Here is a 22,495-nt window from a genome sequence, read left to right on the forward strand (position 1 = left end):
GAGAGTCTAAGAATGGAGCAGGAAGAGCAGTGCTTTGGGATAGAGAAGATGGAGCTTGGGAAAGTGCCTTAGCCCCTGGTGCCTAGATTTGTGCAATTAGAACAGAGCAGGATGGGATAGAATAGGAAATTTCTAAGGACTCTGCCAGATCTCCATTCTCTGGGCCTCAGGCTGAAGCTCTTGCCTCATATGCGACACAAGACCTGAGTCTCCATGACTTGCTGATGTGCTACAGACTTTGTCAACTATATTTGGGAAAAAAACCAACCCAATCTTTCTCAGGGTCCCTTGGCGGAGGGAACTCTGGTCAAAGGGAGAGCAAAAGGAGCCTGTTCCCAGGTACCCTAGTCACTTAGCACAGCATCCCTTTCTCCCCAGACCAAAACGAGTCACCAAGAACAGTGGGGTAAAGAGAGGGAAGGTCCTAGCCCTCGCCACATTGTTCTCATGATGTTCATGACGCTCCTGGCCATTCACGCCATCCTCTAGACCCAGATGCCCGGGCTAGCCTCAGAAGCCCGCTCCCTGCAAGGGCACGACTCAGCAAAGCCCTCCCTGGGGTCCCAGGAACTTCAGGCTGCCTTTTTTGCTCACCCCTCATTGACAAATCCCAGGACCCTGCAAGAGCAAGGGGTAATCTTCCTAAGCTGGACAGGCACAGAAAGATTTGCCCAGGGCCCCCTGGCAGCTCAATGGAAGGGACCCGAGGGTCCTTCTAGGCTTCAGTGCAGGCTGAGCCCAGTGATTTGCGCTTGAGGCAACCAAACAGGCAGTTCTAGCTGTCCGGTAAGTGGGCACCCAGGTTTGGCGCGGCTCCTTGAGCTTATCAGTGAGCCTTGCTTTTGCTGCCAATGGATTGCCACCAAGCGCTCCTTGACAACCCATCTTCTCATTCCCTCACCGACTCCCTTATAACCCTATTTCAGGGGGAGAAAGGCTGGCTAAGGCAATTAAAAGGAATTGAGGGAATTACACGCATTTTCCCATTTCTTTTCAGAAAGGGCAAAAACACTAGAGAAACGAGTGGTATTAAGTCAACGGAGGCAACATCAACAAGGCAAAGTCAACCTGGAGAAATCCAAGCCTGTAAATATGGGTTTTTTTGGGGGAAGTGTCACATATGTGCAAGTCTAGGCAGCCAGGATTAGCCCTTACCAGGAATTCTCTCTTTGTTTCACAGGAAAACTGGATCTAGAGCTGGAGATGTGGCGAGGAAGAGGTGGGGACCTTAATGGTTAAAACATTGGCCCTCAATCCACCCATCCAATGGGGCTTAACGTTCAAGGGCTCTGGGCTTCTTGATTCCTAAAGGGAGGAGGGTGGATTACAGGCTCCTGAAGTCTCCTTCCCTTCTAGATCTAGGATATCACAGGCTACTAGGCCTAGAAACAGACCACGAACTGTCCAAGGTGCTGCAATTATTGAGGCGGAGGGACAGGATTCACATTCACGTCCTCTGACTCAAAACAGACTCCTTTTTCCTACCATCCCATGATGCTACAAACAGCTTTCCCATAAGGAAACAAATGAGACAACACTGGACAAATGAGATAACTCAGTAGAACCTCCCTTAGTTCAGACGAGGCTTTTCTTACTTCTCATCTGGACTCTTACGATGCCTTAATTGGTCTTCCTGCCTCCAGTTCCTCCATTCCAAGGAATCATCTCACACACAGCTCACAAAAACAATCTTCCTAATGCTATACTCTTCCTCAAAAACATTCTAAGGCTCCCTACTGCTGCTAGAATAAAAACAAATCCTCAGCCTGGCTCAGAAGATGGCTCCCAGTACGGCTCAGACCTGCCTTTCCAGTCTCACATATTATCCTCCCTCATTCACTCTCTGCTAGTCCAACTGGCCTGTTGGCTGCTTGTCAAACGGGACCTTCCATGTTTTGCCTTCCCTCCTCATCACTGTCTCACAGAATGCCCTGGTTCCTTCGAAGCACAGCTCAGGTATCCTCCCCCCCCCTCCCACCAAGACCTTGGACGCCTTCCTCATTCTCACCCCAACCGGGTACTCATTTTTTAAAAAATTGTTTACTTGTAGCTACCGTGCCCCCTCGTTCCAAATAGAAATGTAAGTTTCTTGAGAATGAGGACGATTTCCTTTCTTCCTTTTTATTCCCAGAGCCTGGCATGGTGCATAACGCACAGCACTGGACGGATCTGGAGTGAGCAAGCCCAGAAATCCAGCCCCAGACACTTACGGGCCGTGTGACCCCTGGAGGACGCTTTCCCTCTGCTTGTCTCAGTTTCCAGATCTGTAAAATTGGGGTAATTTAGTGTATTCCTAATGGGTTTTTGCAATGACCAGAAGAGAGAATAATTGTAAAGTGCTTAGCCAGGGGCTGTATGTAGTAAGAGCTACAGAAATGGCAACTATTATTGGCTATTACAGGCACTTAACGGGACCCAGAGAAATGAAGAGATCCACTTAGTGGGACTCGGGCAGGCTCTGGAGCTCGTTCTCTGATCTCCAAACAAGCTCTTTCCCTTACTCTTTATTCAGGCCAATTGTTGTTGATCCCTGTGTAACCAGAACCATTTGTAAATCTGTCTGTTCTGAGGTTACTGATGTGCCCGCCTCTACAGGAACTCTGGAGGGTCGAGGGTGACCCAGGTAGCCAGGGACGGCTGGACACTGGCTGCAGTTCTGTGTCTCAGAGAAAAGCACCCACAGTCTGGAACACTGGGTGTCTTCGTGCATGAGTCTGGGAGCAAGGAGTCAAGGAGCAGGGAGGGAACGTTCCCCTTCCACTAGGCGTTCTCTAAATAAAACTGCGGGCAGGGCCCCGGTCACTGCTCTCATCTGCCAGTCTCCAAGTGGCCACTCTAGCCAGGTGCTATGGGCAGCCGCCACTTCGGGTCCTGCCCCAGAGAGATCTGTCCCCAGTCACTGAGCAACCTTTCCCTCCTTCCCAAGTGCCCTCCTCACCTTCTGCCAACCTTGCCCCTTCTGCCTTCCTTTGCACCTGTTACATCAGGGAGCGGGATGGCTCCTCCAGAGGAGGGGCTCCTTCTCTTGGGAGTGTTCCTGACTCTGGGGAACAAGAGCGGGCCTCCCGTTTCTTTTAACCCTAACACAGGCCATGTTGAATGAATCAATAACCACACCTGCCAATTCAGGCCTAACCGTAAATATTTAACCAGGACTCTCTTTTTTCCTTCCAGTCTTCACAACACCCAGAGAACTATTGATTTTACCTTAAATTAGAAGCAAGGGAGAGATTCTCATTCCTGCTCTTCCCCCTGCTCTGGAGGCCAACACACTTACAGAAGCATCTTCACAGCAACTGAAAAGCTTGGATGGTTTTGTACAGACTTTAGAGTGGAAAATCCCTAGGGGCCACTACTCTGCGCGTGGCCAGGAAGCTCATCGGTCCGACCTTCCTGATGGCCGTGCTTCCGGAAGGCTGCCCGCGAGCGGGGCTGGGGACCAGAGATGCCGCTGTTAATAACCACTTGGCTTCCCGCTCTTTTGGCCCATAATCCCCTCTCCTCCCTACCTCTGACCTGGAACGCACCCTAGGAGGGCCCGGACTCCGTACTACTGCCTGGCTCTCTCTGCCAATCCCCTCTCCTATTTCCCATCCTCCCTTTGTGTGTTGTCTTCCCTTCTTGGAACATAAGCTTCCCCAGGGCAGGGCTGTTTTTGCCTCTCAGGGATTCGTGACCAGGAAGCTTTATCGCCTTCCAGATGACGATGGGCACTGCGCTTCCTGAACCTCAAAGAGTCCTTAGAGTCAAATTCCCCAAACTGTCTAGCCCAGAAAATGATCTCAGACTTTACCAGAAGGAAAACTCAGCCCCTCCCTCTGCCTCTACAAGAGGGACATGGCAGGGAACAAGAATTACGTCCTAAGAGCCTGTCAAAAACCTTTGCTTCCCCAAATACTAGAGACAGATCAAGGAAGGCTTCTCTTAAGTCTTTACTTGATTTTCTCCTGGTATTGTTTTTCCTTTTTAAAAAACAACTAAGTTTTAATGATTTCTTTATTTTTGCATCATTTTCCCTTCCAAATAACATTGCCCCCCCCCCAAAAAAAACAAAACAGAAAAACAAAACTCTCTTGCAATGACCAAAAAAAATAGTTTGATGAGACAACTCCAACCATCCTCCATGTCAAGGACAGGCTATTTTTACTGAATGTTTTGCAGCATTTCAGGAATGGGAAGGACTTCACAAGGCATCTGGGCCGGTGCAGAGATGGGAAAGAATCATTCGGGCCTCTTACTTGGTGGCCACCAGGCAGACCTAACTTGCAGAGCTTTGATGAGAGAAGAGCCCTCCCACCTTTCAAGGAAGCCCATTGTGTTAAACCATTTTTTGCCTCCACTTTTCCTAATTATTAATAGACAAACAGACCTGGAAAAGACCTCCAAGTCAAGGTCTCCCACTGCATCTTAGGCCCTCCCCAGTCATCCTGACCTAAGTCTGGTCACTGGCTCCTCTTTGGATGAAAGAGAGAGACTGCTGATCTTGCACAGCCCTCACTCAAACTCAATTCATTTGGAAGTCAAACCATCACCCATCTTCCTGATGTCACTGACCCTCTTTAGGAACAAAGGGACAATGATCCCAACCACCCCTGAGATCCTGCCTGCCCCAGGGGTCCTTGTTCTGTTCTCTGAGGTCAAGCACAATTGAATCCAGCCTCTCAATAAAAGCCTTTTAATAACTATGTGACCACAAATCACAAAAACGGACCAATAAATGACAACAAAACAAATTACAAAATACTTAAGAACTCAGATCGAAGTCATAACCAACCAAGGTTATTGATAATTAAGAGTCGAATACTGAAGGCAATTAGGGTTTCTAAGAGGCAGAAGTGGGAAGGGAATTCATTCAGTGCAGAGATACGCAAAGGGAAACTGGAAGAAAAGACCAGTTTGGCTGAGCTGAGTGTGCTGGAAGGAAGGCAGTGTACATTAGGGCCCAGGGGGTCAGAAGAAGGAGGCTTTGGAGACCGTTTTATGCAAAGCAAGGCTCATTTTAGTATCTAGTACCAGAGGGAATGGGGAGTCACGGAGGTTCATTAAGGGTGTGAGGGGAAGGATGACGGCCGTATCTGCATAAATACCAGAACAGATCTTCCCAAAGGAGATAGGGCAGAGAGATCAAACAGATCGTCCCAAAGGAGATAGGGCAGAGAGATCAAACTGATCGTCCCAAAGGAGAAAGGGCAGAGAGATCGAATAGATCGTCCCAAAAGAGAAAGAGCAGAGGGATGGAACAGATTGTCCCAAAGGATGAAGGGCAGAGGGATCAAACAGATCGTCCCAAAGGAGAAAGGGCAGAGAGAGCGAACAGATCGTCCCACAGGAGGAAGGGCAGAGGGCTCAAATAGATCATCTCAAAAGAGAAAGAGCAGAGGGATGGAACAGATCATCCCAAAGGATAGAGAGATCAAATAGATCGTCCCAAAAGAGAGAGCAGAGGGATGGAACAGATCGTCCCAAAGGAGGAAGGGCAGAGAGATTGAATAGATTGTTCCCAAGGAGAAAGGGCAGAGAGATCAAATAGACTGTCCCAAAGGAGGAAGGGCAGAGAGACAGAACAGATCTTCCACAGGAGGAAGGGCAGAGAGATTGAACAGATCTTCCACAGGAGGAAGGGCAGAGAGACAGAACAGATCGTCCCACAGGAGGAAGGGCAGAGGGACAGAACAGATCTTCCACAGGAGGAAGGGCAGAGGGACTGCTTGGGAAACTATTGCAATAGCCCAGGAAAGAGGTGATGAGCCTTCGTGGCAGCTCGGGAGGAACGAGACGTGGCGCAGGGAGAAGCAGCGACGTGGGTGATGGACAAGCCCGTGGGATGAAGGAGAGAGAGGAACGGGGGCAATGCCGAGGGCAGGAACCTGGAGACGGGACAACGGCCGTGGCCGGGACAAGAATGGGGATCGGCGGGGGGGCCTTTGGGAGGAAAACGAGCGGGTGCCATCTGACCGCGTGAGATGTCCCCGAGGGCCTGCTCTGCGATCTCCGCTGGCGGGCACTGCTCGGGAGGGAGACCAGGCCGGCACGGAGATCGGCCATCAGCTAGGGAGGATCATTAAACCCGCGGTGGCTCATGACGTCCCCGGCCAATGGGAACATCCACATGGAGGAGGGTTGATACCAAAGGAGAGGGAAAGGAACCATTATAAACACTAGAGGGCGCTGTGTCCTTAAAAGCCCAGGGAGCAGAAGCGCTCTGGGGGAGAGAGCGCTTCATTAACAGAGGCAAAGGCCACAAGGATGTGAAGAAGGCTGGGATTAAAGGGAAGGGAGCAAAGCCTTCTGGGTGCCCGCTGTGCGCGAGGTGCTTGACAAATATTCTCTCTCTGATCCCCAACAACAGACCTAGAAGGTCGGTGCTGTTAGGATTCCCATTTTAGAGTTGGGGAAACCGAGGCAAATAGGGGCTGAGGGACTTGCCCAGGCTCAAACATCTAGTGGGGTCTGAGGCTGGATTTGAATCCAGGGCTTCCCAATGCCAGCCCAGGGCTCCATTTACTGCGGTGCCGCGCGCTGCCCACCTGTCGAGAGCGTGGAGGGAGCCCCGTGGACAGTGATGGGGCTGCTCGGGAAGATGCGCTCACCAGCTGTGAGACTGACTGTTGGGGTCAAGGCCGAGGCCTCCTGCATAATTAATAATTATTATATAACATCACATCCATAGAGTATAACGGTGGGTAATCGGACCCAGTGAGAGATGGGGCCTGGAACCGGACGTCGCCCTCCTCACTCGGCGCAGCCTCCTCGTTCACCCAGGGACACGACAACGGCCCCTGCCAGGCGCCCATCCCACACGAGCCCGTGGGGGAGGATTCCCGAGCAGGCTTCTGCCTCCCATCCAGCCCTTCCCCCACGGCCTGCCCGCTTGAACAGAGGCCCCGCGGGCAGCTTCCAGGCCGAAGGGCAGCCCTGGCTCCTGGCAACCCTGCGGGTACGTGGGTGAAAGGGAGCCTAAAGCACCACACACTGGTTCTCGGGAGGGCGGAGTTTCCATCCACACCCTGGAAGAGAAGCTTTATGCCCCGGGACCGAACATGGCCCCCTCCCCCGGGGCCGAACATGGCCTCCTCCCCCGGGGCCGAACATGGCCTCCTCCCCCGGCCTGGCCCAATTTTCTCCCTTCTCTCCTCTGGGAAGGCTCCTGGTCTGGGGCCCTCGGGCTCCTGCAAACCCCAGCCCACAAACCCGAGGGGCAGCCAGGGCTCAGAGCCTAAGCTCCCACATCAGGCCGACATCACCGGGATCGTTCCGAGGGACGCGAGAGCGGCAGGAAGTCCCCCGCCCAAACACCCGGCTCCTCCGACCAGCCGCGCCGACCATTAGCCCAGAAGCCACCGCGGCCCCGCATCCCAGAGAGAAAAGAAATCCATCTCACCTGGAGGCGTCGAAGCTGTCGTAGGAGCCCACCGTGTAGTGTCGGAAGAGCTTCTTGGTGCGGTCAGTGCGAGTCTCTGTGCAGACGGAAAGAAAGAAAAATCGTTTTTAGGAAACTTCGCCATGAACAAAGTGGATGCAACTTGGGCAGGTCCGACCACGAGGCTCTTCTGCTGGCGGGACCGAGCGGGCACAAGAACCAAGTAGCTGCTGCGTCTCTGATGGGGGAGCTCGCTGGAGAGGGGGAGCGGGGCTCAGAGCTGAGATCTGCTCTCTACTCCCCGAGGACTGGCCTGGAGGACTGGGCTCCATCCACCTGGAACTGGCGGAGGACTGGCCTGGAGGACTGGTCTGGAGGACCGGCCTGACCTGGAGCACTGGCCTGACCTGGAGGACCGGCCTGACCTGGAGGATTGACCTGGAGGACCGGCCTGACCTGGAGCACTGGCCTGACCTGGAGGACCGGCCTGACCTGGAGCACTGGCCTGACCTGGAGGACCGGCCTGACCTGGAGCACTGGCCTGACCTGGAGGATTGACCTGGAGGACCGGCCTGGCCCGGAGGACCAAGCAGCCGGCATTCTGGGGATGGCTCCTGGGGCTGTCGGCAGTGAAGAGGGGAGGGGGCCCTTCCCTTCCCCAGCACACTGTGGGTTCCAGGCCGGGGCCCGTTTGCTGTTGTGCTTCCACGTCCCGTAGAACATGGAAAGCCGAGCAGAATTCGGATCGGACGCTGGGCTACCCCCAAGCTTGGGCACTCGGGGCCCTGCTGCTGCTTCCATAGTAAGGTCATTTCTTCCCAGACCCACAAGAAAGAAAATAGCAGCGCCCCCAAACTGGGAAAAAAGCCCCAAACAGTTTCACCGGCTTCAACCAATCAGAGAGAGCAGAACGCCGGCTCCTCCGAGCCCCGGGGCTATTTGGGAGATGCTCGGCACTGGCTACTGCCCTCAGCCTCCGAGCCCACCAGCCGTCACAGCCTCAATGTCCACCCAACAGACACGGAACGCCAAGTTAGAACATTTTCCTTCTGGAAAAACAACAGCGAGTGTCAGGGGGAGGCTGCCTGAGCCCAGGAGGCTAAAAGGACCCCCCAGAGCCCCGGGATCTCTCCATGGGGGACGGCAGAGACTGGAAGACAGGGCCGGACTTTGGCCTTGTCAGTGCTTAGGCCTGAGAATGCTCTAGATGCCCGGGGGTGAGGGGGTGGTATATGCTCCCACCCGAGAGCCTGAAAGCACAGATCTAACAAATCTTTCCCAAGATCAAGAAACCTCAATAGCTCCCTATTGCCTCTCAATGAAATCCAGCCTTCTTTTGGAACCTAAAGCCTTTCACCATCTGGTCCAACTGAAGTCTGTGGCCCGCGTCCAGGTGACTTGCCCTCGTAAGCTCCACCTCCAGTCAAGTGCCCCTTCCCACTCCTCCCCTCCAGCTCCCACAGGCTTTTTCCCTCTGCTTGGAATCCCCTCCCCCACCTGGAATCCTCAGACTCAGATATAGTTCAAGAGCAATCCACCTCTTCCCAAAGCCTTTGGAGACTCCCCGAGCCCCCCCGTCAGCAGTTACCCCTCCTCAAGGTACCTTTGTCCTGTTCACTCATTCGTTTTCTGCCTTCTCTGACTTCATAGCTACAGCTGGGGGAAGGGCAGGGCAGAGAGCTCTCCACGATGGGTGTGGAAGGGATGGTCAGACCCTCCATGGTCAGGGGAGAAGGGAAGGTCAAACCCTCCATGATGAGTGTGGAAGGGAAGGTCAGACACTCTGTGTGGGGGGGAAGGGAAGGTCAGACCCTCCATGATGTGGGAGAAGAGAAGGTCAGACATTCTGTGTGGGGGGAAGGGAAGGTCAGACAGGTGAGAGAGCAGGGGTGAGCAGCGTCACCTGAGGATGCTGCCTGAAGTGACCCCAACGCTAGCAGACCACCACCACCTCCCCTTCGGGGGGCCGCCCCGCCCAGGGCGCCCCTTCCTGTAAAACAAGAGCGTTTCCTCAGGCGCGACCTTTCTGCGGTCCTGCCGCGTGGTTCCCAACGGGGGCGCGATGCCCGCGGATATTCCCTCTCCCACTGGGTCCTCATTAGCCATCACACATCCAGGCTGAAAGAAACCTGGGGGAACATCTGGGCCAGGCCCTCCTCACTTTCTGTGCCGTTGAGTCACGCGGCAGCACTCAGCTGCTGGAGCACCGAGGGCTTTGTTATTAATTATTATTATTACTCGCTCCCCTTTTTGCTTAAGGCTCAATTTGGTGGCTGTGTGCTGGTTACCTAGGGAACTATTCAGGGCCTCCACCTGATTGGGAGACTGTGCTCTCCGACGCAGACGCTCTCAGGGCCGGGGTCAAGGGTTCCAGCCCGCCAGGAGTTACACGTGGGGGTGGGGACCCCTTCCTCTGTCTGCTCACATGGTGCCCAAGGAGGGGCTGCGGACAGACACCCTCTGGCCTCAGTGCAAAGCTCAGCAGCCACCGGGAGCGGCATTCAGCTCTCAGCCCCAGGGGAGAGGGGCTGGGGGAAGAGAGGGAGGGAGGAAAGGAAAGATGAATAAGAGAGAAAAGGAAGGCTGAGGGAGAGAAACAGAACAAAGTAAGACAAGGGCCTGCACTGGAGGTTTGGAGATCCTGCCCCGAGGGGAGGGGGACAGATTCAGAACCGGGAAGTTCCGGGTTCAAATCTGACCCCGATAATTGCTAACTGGTGACCATAAATAAACCTTCTCAACTCCCTGAACCTCGTTACCTCACCTACAAAGCTGGGAGATAATTAATCCCTCCAGAGCCTTTATTAAGCACCCACCACAGGAGCCAGGCCCTGTCTTGCAGGAGCTTATGGTCCAACGGAAAGACAACAGGGCTTTCTATGGCTTGGAATCAAAGGCCCGTGGAGCAGTGCCGGGGCAGGGCCGGGCGCCGGGTCTGCGGGAGTTTGCAAACCCCATCCATCGCTCCCTCTGACTCGGTTATGAGTTTATCAGTAGGGACGGCACTTGTCGCCCACTCTGGGCGACCTCGTTTCTCCAGAACAATTTCTGCCTGTAAATGAGGCAGGCGCCGGTAGCAGAGCAAGTGCTGGGGCTGGAAGTCGGGGAGATTCACCTTTCTACTTCCAAACCCAGCCCCGACTCTCCTTAACGGTACGGCCCTGGGCGAGCCGCTGAACCTTGTTGCCTCAGACTCCTCCTCTGCAGAATGAGGCGGAGAAAGAAACAGCAAATCACCTCAGGATCTCATGCTCTCTGACCCAGCAATGGGTGGGATTTGAATTCCAAACAAATCCTAAAAGAAGGAAAAGGACGCACGCGGGCAGCTTTTGTGGTGGCAAAGAATTGAACAAGGGGGAGATGTCCATCCACTGGGGAACGGCTGACTAAGCTGGGGCATGTGAAAGTAATGGAATATTATCGTTCTATCAAAAATGAGGAACAAGCTGACTCTAGAAAGACATGGAATGATTTACATGAACTGATGCGGAGAGAAAAAAGCAGAACCGGGAATACAGTGGGCACAGCAACAGCGAGATTGGGCAATGATCAATGGCGAGAGACTTGGTTCTTCTTGGTGCACCAGTGATCCAGGGCAAACCCCATAAACTTTGGATGGAAAACACTATCTGCAGCCAGAGAGAGAACCATTGACACTGAATATAAATCAACATGGGCTCTATTCACTTATTTTTCTTCTGTTTCCTTTCTTGTAGTTTTTCCCTTTTGTTTTGATTTTTCTCTCCCAACATGATTCATATGGAATTATGTAAAAAAAAAAAAATGAACGTACATGTAAAACCCTTCAAAATGTTTTCCATGTAACTGGGGAAAATAAAAAAGAAAAAGAAAATCAGACTGGGAAAAACCAAAATGTTTTACATGTAACTGGGAAAAAAGTAAAAAGAAAAAGAAAATCAGACTGGGAAAAACCAGCCATCAGGAACTCAGCTCTTGATTGCTCAAGCTATCTCCCTCATGGAACCGGGAATTTGGCAAGGCCACAAGACTCATCCCACCGGGCCCACACATCCCTGTTGAGATGCTTCTCATGAAACGAGAAATGGTTTTTGAGGAAAAAATCTCTTTCAAAGGACAAGATCGTTAAGACGTAGTGTCCTTGATTCTGTTTCCACCTAATTAGCCTCTACTTAGCTTTTTACTGAAATAATATTATGGTGTGTGCTCTTTAGGCATTTCTGACACTCCATTTAACAGCTAGAGATGATTAAATGAAATACTCGGTTCACCGATCCTTTGCTAACCTAAGGGCGGATTTAAAAATATTTCAATTCAAAATTAATTCATCGAGAACCTACTGTGTACACAAAACAAAATAATAAACACCAGAATATTCCACAGAAGAAATGGAGTCAAGGATGTTATTTATGGGATCAGAAAAGATAGTAGACTGGTCCCACAGGGAGAATGGGGTCTACTACCGGACAGCGGGCAGGCTCAGCGTGTGGGGAGGATCTTCTGGAAATGATGGGGCCCTATCTGGACCTCTGGTGGCTCAGTTCAGCTTTGCACTGACCCTTGTCTGGAATCTTTGTCCCCTAGCGCCCCGTGATTGTGGCTGCCGAGCCTTGGCCCTGCGTCTCCCATCCCCTGCAGCCTTTGTTCCTATTCACAAGCAATAAAATGGGGTTGAAGGAAGTCATGATGTCACACAGACTGTAGCCAATACACACGAATGCTCCATCATCTCAACAGGGCCCTCCCCGCTGCACTTTAGTCTTGTTCTAGCTCCCAATGAACTACCTGGTGATTCTTCCAAACTTTTATGTCCTTTCTCAAATCTCCCACAATCCAACTGTCCAAGTAAATGCCTCAAAAGGATGACCTAGAAGACCTATCAAACTCCCCACTATCCTTTCCCAAGTCCTGCTCCTTCCAGATTTCCTATTGCTATGGAGGGGACCGCCATCCTCCCAGCCCCCCAGGCTAGAAACCTAGGTTTCCTTCTTGATTGCCCATTCTCTCATCTCTCATCAATAATCAACCTCCAAGTCTTGTAGATTTTACCTTACAAATGTCTCCCGCATAGGTCTGTTCTCTGCCATTTCTGCCGGCCTTGTAAAGTTCTCAGAACCTCAGGCCTGGACCATCGGCGGGCCTGCCTGCAAGTCTCTCTCCACTCCAATCCCTTCTCCATTCAGCCATGAAAGTGAGCTCCCCGAAGTACAATGTTCCCCCCAATTTCTATCCAATAAACACTAACGACTCCCTCTAACTTCTAGGATCAAACACCAGGTGGCATGAGAACTTCAGCCCTTTCTAGTCTTCTCCCACCTTCCCCCCAGCATGTGCTCTCTGGTTCAGGGTCACCCACCTCTTGGCTAATCCACAGAGCTGACCCCCCCGGCTCTTGGCTGAATTGGAACACTTCCCCTCCTCAAATCTGTCTTCTGACTTTCCCGGCCTCCTGATCCCCCTCAGTTGATTCTCTCTCATTTACTCTCTCCATAGTTTCCTTATACATAGTCATTTTCATGTAATTCTCTCCAACAGACTGAGCTGTTTGGGAATAGGGTCTGTCGCTTGTCTTTCACTTAGTGCTCTAGCACAGTATGTGGCACATGGTGGGGAGTGCTTAATAAAGGTGTCCTGATTCTTTGACCAATGCAAGAGTTCCAGCCCTGGATGAAGAGGCAGAAGGAACCTTCTCATCTCTGAGATTCTAAAGAATTGCGCCAGGCTGGCAAGGAGCCGAGATACGGTCACCATCCCAGCATCCTGCCTGCTCCAGCCACTGTCCCAAAGCTATTTCCAGTGGCTAAGCTCCAATCTCAAATCTTTTTAGTCAAAAAACTTTAACAGTATCTTTTTCTTTTCAAAATATATGCAAAATAGTTTTCTATTTACAAAATACAAAAGATATAATTTGTTTTACAAAAAATACAAAAATTTATGAATATAAAAATAGAAAACCTTGTATTCCAAATTTTTCTCCTTCTCTTCCCCCCACCCCTTCCCCTAGACAACAAGTAACCCAGTATATGTTAAACATGTGCAATTATGCTGTACCATATTTCCATTTTTATCATGCTGTACAAGAAAAATCAGATCAAAAAGGGAAAAAATGAGAAAAAAAAGCAACTAAATGAACAACAAAAAGGTGAAAATACTATGTTGTGATCCATCGTCAGTCCCCGTAGCTCCCTTTCTTTCTGTAGATGGCTCTCTCCATCACAAGTCTATTGGAATAGCCAAAAAGTCTGTTGCAAAAAAGCGGTCCCTATGTCTGCCTGCACACTATGCCACAGAACAGTAAATCCAGAAGAAAAGTATCACCATCGGGCTCGTCTCAGGACCATTTTTACCTACTCTCCATAAGGTAACAACAGCCACAACACAGACAGTCGAGCGCTTTTTGTTATTTGTGAAGCACTTTACGGTGGTATCACAACTGAGATTCAGAACTACTCCATGGGGTAGGAGCTCGGTTTTAATTTCAGTTTGCAGATGAGGAACTGAGGTGTAAAAAAGTTAAATGATTTGACTAGGGTCCCAGAGCTAGGACGCGTCAGAGACATTATTTCAACCCAGATTTCTCTGGTTCCATCCCTGAGCAGTGACATCTGACCGCGGCAGGCCAGGCCCTCCTCCCGTCTCCCAAAGTCTATCCAAGCTCCCGCTCCTTGTTTCCCTGACACGCTCTCTCCTTCTCAACTTCTGCTACCCCCCCTTCCTTTTTGCTTTTAATTTTTCCCAACAACAGGTCGTTCCCATTAAGTCCCATCTTCTCATTGTGTGGCCAAAGTGGTTTAGCTTCAGCTTCAATCTTTGCCTTCCAGTCAATAGCCTGAATTAATTGCTTTAAGTATTGACTGACTGGATCTCTTTGCTGGCTGAGGGACTCCCAAAAGTCTTCTCCAGGACCACAGTGGGAGGGCATCGATCCCGTGGCACTCAGTTCTGTTTACGGTCCAACTTTCCCAGCCATATGTGGCTACTGGAAAACCCCAAGCTTTGACCCCGTGTCCCTGCAAGTGAATAAGACTCGGTTCCTGTTGTTAAGAAGCTTACAAGTGAATTAGGACAATTGACCAGAGCGTCCCCTAAGGATATCCTAGAGGATGGAGACTCCCAAACACTCCCATCGGATGGGGGGGGTATTTGGTCTGGGATCCTCAGAGAGTTGAAATGACTTTCCTAGGGTCACCCTGCTAGCATCTGAATCGCACCTTCCCAATGTCAAGTCCAGCATTCTAGCCCTTGTCCCAGACTACCCAGTAGATGGGGGCAGCATAAAAGGCACTGAAAACCCCGAAACCGTTAAGTCTTGATGGGTTCACATTATTTCCAGATGCCAGAAGGGCAGAGGAGCCCTCACTTGCCATTTAAAAGCTGCTACAATTCCAAAGTGGAAAATGAAGGTCAATTAATAACGTGGGCTTCAGTCTTGTTCCATGTCCAATGAGGGGACAGGGTGGGGTAGGGGGTCTCTGAGCTCTTGTCGGGTCCTAAATCCTGACTTCTAGAACAGGAGCTGAGTTTCTTTTCTGCCCTTCCGCTCTCTGAGCCCAGGACAGTCCGCAAAGGTGGCAAAAACCGACCGACCGACAACTACCCTCTGCGGGACCGAAAATCTGAGAGGAAAGGGAAGGGGGGAGACTCGGCTCTCAGGGGAGGAGACGCGGCAGGCAGCCTCCTGCAGTCCCGAGCCCGATCCAGAATTTGGGCTAAAAGGAGGAACAGATTCCTGATTGGTGCCCAAGCCAGAAATAAGCCTCCTTTTTAACATTATAGACAGTTATAGAAATGCTAACAGAATGCAGAGCAAGGTACAGACAGAAGGGAAAAGAGCTGAACAGGACAGATCTGAGTCCAAGTTTAGGAAGACACGACGTCCCCTGGGCAGGAAGCTGCGTCCGCAGATGGAAGCGCTTCTCTAAGACGGGCCAAGCGGAGAAGGAGCCCACCCGGGATCAACCGGTGGCCATGTTCGAAGAGAGATGGGTCAGAGCTATCCAGTCACCTGAACTTGTGTGTGTGAGTGTGTGTGTGTTTGTGTATCTGTGAGTGTGTGTGTGTATATCTGTGTATGTGTGTGTGAGTGTGAATGTCTGTGTGTGTGTTTGTGTATCTGTGAATGTGTGTGTTTGTGTCCCAGTGTGTATTTGCGTGAGTGTGTATATCTGTGTCTGTGTGTGTGTGTATATCTGTGTGTGTGTGTGAGTGTGTGAGTGTCTGTGTGTGTTTGTGTATCTGTGAATGTGTGTTTGTGTGTGTGTTTGTGTCCCAGTGTGTATTTGTGTGAGTGTGTATATCTGTGTCTGTGAGTGTGGTTGTGTATCTGTGAGTGTGTGTGTTTGTGTGTGTGTTTGTGTCCCAGTGTGTATTTGCGTGAGTGTGTATATCTGTGTCTGTGTGTGTGTGTGTGAAATCCCCCTGCTTGTGTTTCCTGCCGTTACCCGGAGCCGCAGCCCCAGCAGAGCTCCATGAAAGGGGCCATTATCCCTGGCCCTCCCTGGCCGAGCCCCGGAGAGCGCTGGACGTGGGGGGCGGGGGGAGCTCCAGCCATTCTGCACAGGCCGTTCAAGCTTCCATAACCAGGAGAGCAAGGCCGCCGTCTGGAACACCGAACAATGGGCTTTTTCTCCCTCAGAGTCCACAGCGCTTGGAGAGCAGAAGGAAGAACAAAAGGCGGGCTCCCCTGCGCTTGAGCCAAGCAGCCGGTCTCGGGGGAGAGTGGGGGCCTCCCTCCCCCAGCCCCATTTTGTGCCGGGCCCTCGCTGGCAGCTGTTGTGCCGCCGCTGGTTTCTATCCCGGGCGGTTGTGGCTTGTTCCTTGCCCGTGGGCCCCCGCCTGCCCTCTGCCCGCCAGCCTGAGCCCCGGGCTTTGGGCAGCGCGCCCGGGAGCCCAGGGTCCCTCTCCCCCGGCCGTAGCCAGTCGAGCGCCCCTGGGCCGCGTGGCAGGGACCGGCCTCGGGAAGGCTGCTGACCTTTGGCAGGGGATGCTCGGAGAGAAGGGCCGTGCGATGGCCCCCGTCTCAGAGGCAGAAGGGCCTCGGGGGGCTCTCAGCCTCCGCCAGCCTCAGGAAGCCTCTGCACCCTTCTCAGCAGAATTATTTAAATGCACAAAATTAAAAAAAAATGATGAAGGAAACCATGGATACTGAGATCCAGTGTTCTAAACACAGAGAGCAAGTTCACAGACCACAGGCAGAACCCTCCTGCCCCAACCCTCTCCTCCACCTGCAGCTGAAGCAGACTCCCCCCTAAAGCACCACGGCACAGGGCTCATGTAGTCCCGTAACAGGCGGATTTCTGTGCGGGCCTGTAAACAGATCATCTCACTTGAGCCTCCCCACAAACTGTGAGCAGGGGGTTATAATTATTCCCATTTTACAGATGAAGAAATTGAGATTCAGAAGGACCAAGTTCAAATTCTGCCTCAGACTCTGATTAGCTCTAGAAGTCTTGTCAAAACACCGCTCCGTGCCTCAGTTTCCACATCCGTTAGAGGAGGTGTCGAGGTGGCCTCCTAGCTCCTTTCTGGCTCTCAGTCTACGACCCTGTGACTCTGAGAATCCCAGAGCGAGGAGTAAGGGAGGTGGGAACGCGGTCCAGGTTTTCTACCCGTTGGGCTGTCCCGTCTGCTGCTCCTCCCAGCGGCCCTGCTCCCGGACCCGGAGAGCCTCAGGCCTCCTCTCCCCCTCCCCCCCACCCTGGTGTTACTGGGGGGAGGGAAGGGAACCACTTCAGGTGGAGCCCCCCAGTCTCCTCACACAACAGCCTGGTTGGACAAGAGAAGCAAGCCTACTCCCTGTCAGAATCAAGTTTTGACTCTATAGTAATTAGCACGATAAAAATAGACTTTCCAAACCAGCCCCTGCGCCCCAGCGGAAGCCATTTCCCCAAGCCCATCCAGCTCCCCGAGCCGCCGAGATGGCAGGAGAGGCGCTGCCGAGGGGCACTGCCCGCGCCCGTCCTGCCCGCGCCCGTCCTGCCCGCCGGGCTTGTCTTTCTCTCCCCGGAACGGCCACGGCCCGGCTGTCTGCTCTCCCCGGGCACTCAGGGCCCCGCAGCAAGCGGCCCCCAGCTCAGACTCCCGTCCCTCTAGCCACTAGGGGTGTCTGGGACCTGGTGGGACCCTCGGCGCCCAGGCTCCCGGGGCCCTTAATTAATGCTAGCTTTGACATGTCTTTGCTCACGCCCCACCCCTGCAGACACAGCCCAACTCTTCCAAGAGCCCCCCTCTGCCACTACCGGTCGGCCCCCTTCCTCCACGGCCCCCTCTGGCCACCTTTGTCCTCTGGGGTGACTCCAGCACCCAGAGGCGTTGGGAGCTTTCTGGAAGAGCTCACTTTGGCCTTGGAAAGAATGGCCCCTTATAAGTCCGGGGCTCAGGAAGCAGGGATGGGGACGGCCCCAGCACGACCTGTTGAATGGCCAGGCACCCACCCCGAGCCTGGCTGAGCGTCCTCGGCCTGTGTGAGTGGGCCCAGGCAGCCCCGGAGCGGATGCAGGAGGCGCAAGGACGGCCTCCCAGCGGGGCAGATCTTGTTGGCCAACAAACCAGTGATGGACGGCGGTCACGGCTAAGCGAGCTCAGCTCCAGCCCGCGAGCCCACACCCTCTCTGCAATCCCTCGGAGCCACCCCCCAGTGCCCTGACAGACCCTCCTCAGAGACACAAGTGCCCCTCGAGGACCCCCAGCGAGCCAGGCGACCACCCAAGGTCAAGTTCTCCCTGAGCTCGGGAGGACTCCCCAAGAGATGCCCTTTGCTCCACCTCCCTTCTGCAATCCTGGATTTCAAAAAGCCCGAAGCCCCCTGGTCCCCCTGCCCAGCCTTTGTATGCCGCAGGGACCCGTTGGAGCTCCTGGGCTTCTCCTGTGGAGGGAAGCTTTGCCACCCAAAGCAGCATCTGCTGCTCCCCTTTCCCTGACTGTTCCTCAGCTGAGGCTGGAACACCCGGAGAGGCAGCTGACGGCTGCCCGAGGAAGGCTTTCCTCACACCGGGGCAACCTGCCCCCTCGCCAGCCTGGGCCAGCCTGGTCACCCCCGTCCCCCATCTCAACAGAGGAGACTGAGACCAGGCAGGCAACGGAGGCATTTGTCCCAGAACGTAATCGATAATCTTTAAAATTCGCCGGGTGCCCAGATCACTGTTACAGCCAAACATAATGGCCTCGGCTCTCAGGGACTGCCTCTGGAAGATGCAGAAGGGGGATTTTGTATTGCTATTGTCAAGGTGGGCTAAGAGATCGATTTCCAATCAGGAAGAATAAGGGAACGTTCCGCTCTTTTGGAGGGACCTCCTCCCCGGGAGATCCTTGCAGTTCCTTAAACAGCAGGGGATTCGGAGCCCGAGGAGGCTTCCTGCTCTAGAACAAAGACTGGGAAATACAGGAACTTGGAAATCTGCAATCCGCCGAGATTACAGTAATCCTGTCCCCCCTACACACACACACACACACACACACACACACACACACACACACACACACAGAGCAAGCGGAATCTGGAATACGATCGATCCATTTACAGCCACTCGAAAAGAACCAAAGCCCAAGGGACCCTTGGCCAGGAACACAACAAGTCCAGAAAGTTAGACAATACCTCCAAAATGAACTTTCTTCTTGAACCTGGAATTCTCAGCCATCATTTCTAACCTGGGTGTAACCATCTCACTCGACTTTCTCACGCTTTTCTCTTCCTGTGCAGAAACCCACGGTCTCCGCTGGTTACATGACTTCAATTTACTATTGTCCGTTCATCAAAAAAGAGAAAAGGAAAGGAAAAAAAAGCCGCAGCCCTCCAATTTCCCAATTAAAGAAAAAAAAAAAAAAGAAAGGAGAGGAAGGAGCTGCCTTCCTTCTGTGTGCTTAATCCCCAGTGAGATTTACAAAAAAAAAAAAATCTTACTTTTAGGTTTTGAAAAGCTGCATCAACTGAAAAGTCAGGTCTTTTACACAAGTTGTAAGCTCAGAATAAGAGCCCCCAGCCTTCCACTTCTACACTGTACCAGCAGGGCTTTTTTTTCCCCCTAGTGCTGGTTTCCATGGAAATGCATCAGTCACTAATCTAAATAAGTGAGGGTGAAGGACGCCTGAATACCCTGAGCAATTACGCATGCCACTGGAGAGGCAAGGCGGTGATTCAGCCAAGCTCTTCTCCCAGGGGCGGGCCTCCCGGCCGCCCGCCGGAGCCCGACTCCCCCCGCCGGAGCCCCTCGGTCGCTGGGTCCTGGGGTCACTCGGCCGGTGGGGTGGGGGATCGGCAAGCCCACGTTCTCTCAACTTGGCTGGTTTACAAGCAAATGATTCAAATAGGTTTTTGAGGGTGGACAGTGGAGAGCGGAGAGTCAAGCTGAGGTGGCTGTGTCCCGGCCCGGGGGGGGGGGGAGTGGAGTGGGGGAAGGAGTTCTGAGGTGGGAACACTGGCTGAAACGATGAGCCTCCTGACTAAAGCAGTGATGAATAAAGCTGCCATTTACAGGGTACTTGAGAGCTTGAAAAGCACTTTACAGTCATTGTTTCATTCAGTCTGAAAACGATCCAGTGAGAGAAGCTCGATCATCACCCCAGTTTTGGAGACGAGGAAATGATGGCTCACCAAGGGGGAGTCGTTTGCCTAGACACTGAACTAGAAAGGCAGGAAATGTTTGAACTCAAGTGACCAGCGTTCAGATGCTACTGATCTGTGAGGAAAGAAGCTACCAGGGCACGTGGCCGGGCCTAAAACTGCCCAGAAACAGGCCATAACCCCCAGGATTCTGCTTCCTTAAGAGGAACCCTTTTAAGCATCGGAAATCAAAGGGATGCCCATCCATCGGGCGACGGCCAAGCTGTGGCGTGTGGTTGTAAGGAAAGATTCTTGTACCACAAGCAGGGCGATTTCCAAACAAAACCTCCCAAGACTTACATGAACGGATGCAAAGGGAAGCGAGCAGAACCAGGAGGATGCTGTCTATGGTCACACAACACTGTTCAATGAAGGACTCTGGAGACATGGCTATTCTCAGCAGTGCGATGACCCAAGACAATCTCAAAGCCCACGGAGGAAGCATAGTAGCCGCCTCCAGAGAAAGAACCAATATTGACAATACAGAGAGAAGGGGGCTATTTTTCACTTTCTTTCCGCTTTTGTTTTATTTGAATCTTCTTGTAAAATAATGACTAATATGGAAATGGTTTACATAATCACATACAAATAACCTATATCTGATGAATTACTGTCTAAGGGAGGGGACAGAAAGGAACAGCACTTAGAACTCTAAACTTTAAATAAAAAATGTTATTTTTTTTTAAAAAATCCCTTTTATAAAGCTTGACCTTTGGGGGGTGCAGAGGAGGAACTGGTGTCCACTTTTCACTGGCCGTCACCTTGCCACGTTGAACCACCATTTCCCCACTGATGGGGAGGGGGAGGGGCAGAGGAAAAACCACGCCAAGGAACATGAAAAGACATGCCACGAAGGAAAGCCGGGGTGGATGGTTCAGGCGCAAGGTTTGTTAGCTGTGACCACAGACACCCGCAGCAAGAAACCCTCTGTGGCGGGGCACAGGAAAGAATCTGAAGGGCGGCGCAGTGTCGGCACAGTGCTGACGGGAGAGCGCCAACTATTGAAGGAGTCCGTGCAGATATATTGTATCAGAGGCTTTTTGGTGCGCTTGCCCGCATCTACACATATTTGACAAACATTTTCTATGTGCCGCGGGCCAAATGCTAGGACACAAGAAAAGTCTTGCCTTCAGAAAGCTTATATTCTAATTGCAATTAGATTAACAATATCAATGAATGAAAATAAATCAAAAAATAAAGGGGTTGGATTGCGTGGTCCCTGAGGAGAGACAGTGGGTTATAATGCTGAGAGTCCTGGACTTGAAGTTAGGAAGGCTGGGTTTAAATCCTTGTCCTTGGGTAATCACAGGCCTTCATAGCTAAACTTCAGTTTCCTTATTTGTAATGATCACTTCCACACTTTCCACACTATGAGGGCCCGGAGAGATGAGCAAAAATACAGGGCCAGATCTCAGCCTTGGGGACTGGAGGGAGAAAAAACGAGGAGTTTGGTGGTTATCAGGGTCTTACCCTCCCAGACTGGCAGAGGCTTCTGGTCCAACCCGTGCATGGCAAGGAAACCAGCCCCCAACATCCTGGATGAGTGCCCAGCCAGCCTTTGCACGGACATGTCTCCTGCTGGTGCCCGCCTGGGTTCTTTCTCTCTGGCCTTGTGATTTTCAGGGCTTCAAATCTCTAATGAGAGCTCCTGTCCAGTCATTACTATGGGGGGTAGCCCCAGGATAAAGAACCGAATGGTCTTGGGCTTGCCTACCTGGGGTCGTGCTAGTCCATGGGGTGGGGGGTGTACCCCAGAGCTGGTTATTCTGGGTTCCAGACACACTATGGTCTTCGGCAGTTAAAGGATCCCCATGACCAAGAAAGCCATCTCACCCATCTCCAAGGACACGAGATGCTAGGGTTAGCACAACCTTTCAGAGACTGTTTTATTTTTGCATTTCATAATATGATTATCCCATACATCCTGTATATCACATAGTACCTGGGTCCTGCGACCACAGAGACAAAAACACAAGTAGCCCGCCTTCAAGAGACTTCCATTTGGCGTGTGTGTGTGTGGGGGGGGGGTGGTAATAAGTGCATGTGTCTATGGAGATACAGAATATTGTGTACAAAGCAAAGTAAAAATGAAATTATACACGATGGGAAACCAAGGCAATCTCAGGCAAGAGGACATCGAAGGTTTCCTGGAGAAGGTAGCACTTAGGAGTCATAAGGTAGGGGTGAATTTTAGGCCTGGGGAAGGGCTCCTGCAAAGGGTGGGAGATGAAATGCTGCCATTTGATCTGTGAGAAGCCCAATTTAGCTGAAAAAGAGCATAAAGTAGCATTGCATATAATCAGCCTGAAAAGTCTGGAGCAGACTTTGAAGGGCCTTAAATGCCAAACAAAGCTTATATCTGTCCGGGAGGCAAGGAGAGCCGCTGCAGCTCTTGAGCAAAGGAGTGACCTAGAGGTCTGTTTTCAGCTGCCTGGAAGCCGTTTTTCACTGATTCATCTTCTGGCCTCAACTCAGAGTGTTTCAGGGATGTCTGCCATCAGGTCTGAGGGGAACAGCATATTCCTCAGAATGAGGGAGCCCAGCTACTTGCCCAAAGA

The 22,495-nt window shown here is 52.1% G+C and overlaps 1 protein-coding gene across 5 annotated transcripts in view; it reads right to left on the minus strand.

Moving 5' to 3' along the window:
• Positions 1-22,495, minus strand: part of SHANK2 (SH3 and multiple ankyrin repeat domains 2) — a 483,554-nt gene that overhangs the window by 224,196 nt on the left and 236,863 nt on the right. For all 5 annotated transcript variants that reach the window (XM_051965794.1, XM_051965793.1, XM_051965791.1 and 2 more), the window contains one exon: positions 7,382-7,457. In XM_051965794.1, coding sequence (XP_051821754.1) covers positions 7,382-7,457 — 76 coding nt within the window. The remainder of the gene's footprint in view (positions 1-7,381; positions 7,458-22,495) is intronic.

This window comes from Antechinus flavipes, chromosome 6 (genome assembly GCF_016432865.1).
Source record: "Antechinus flavipes isolate AdamAnt ecotype Samford, QLD, Australia chromosome 6, AdamAnt_v2, whole genome shotgun sequence".
Classification (NCBI taxonomy): domain Eukaryota; kingdom Metazoa; phylum Chordata; class Mammalia; order Dasyuromorphia; family Dasyuridae; genus Antechinus; species Antechinus flavipes.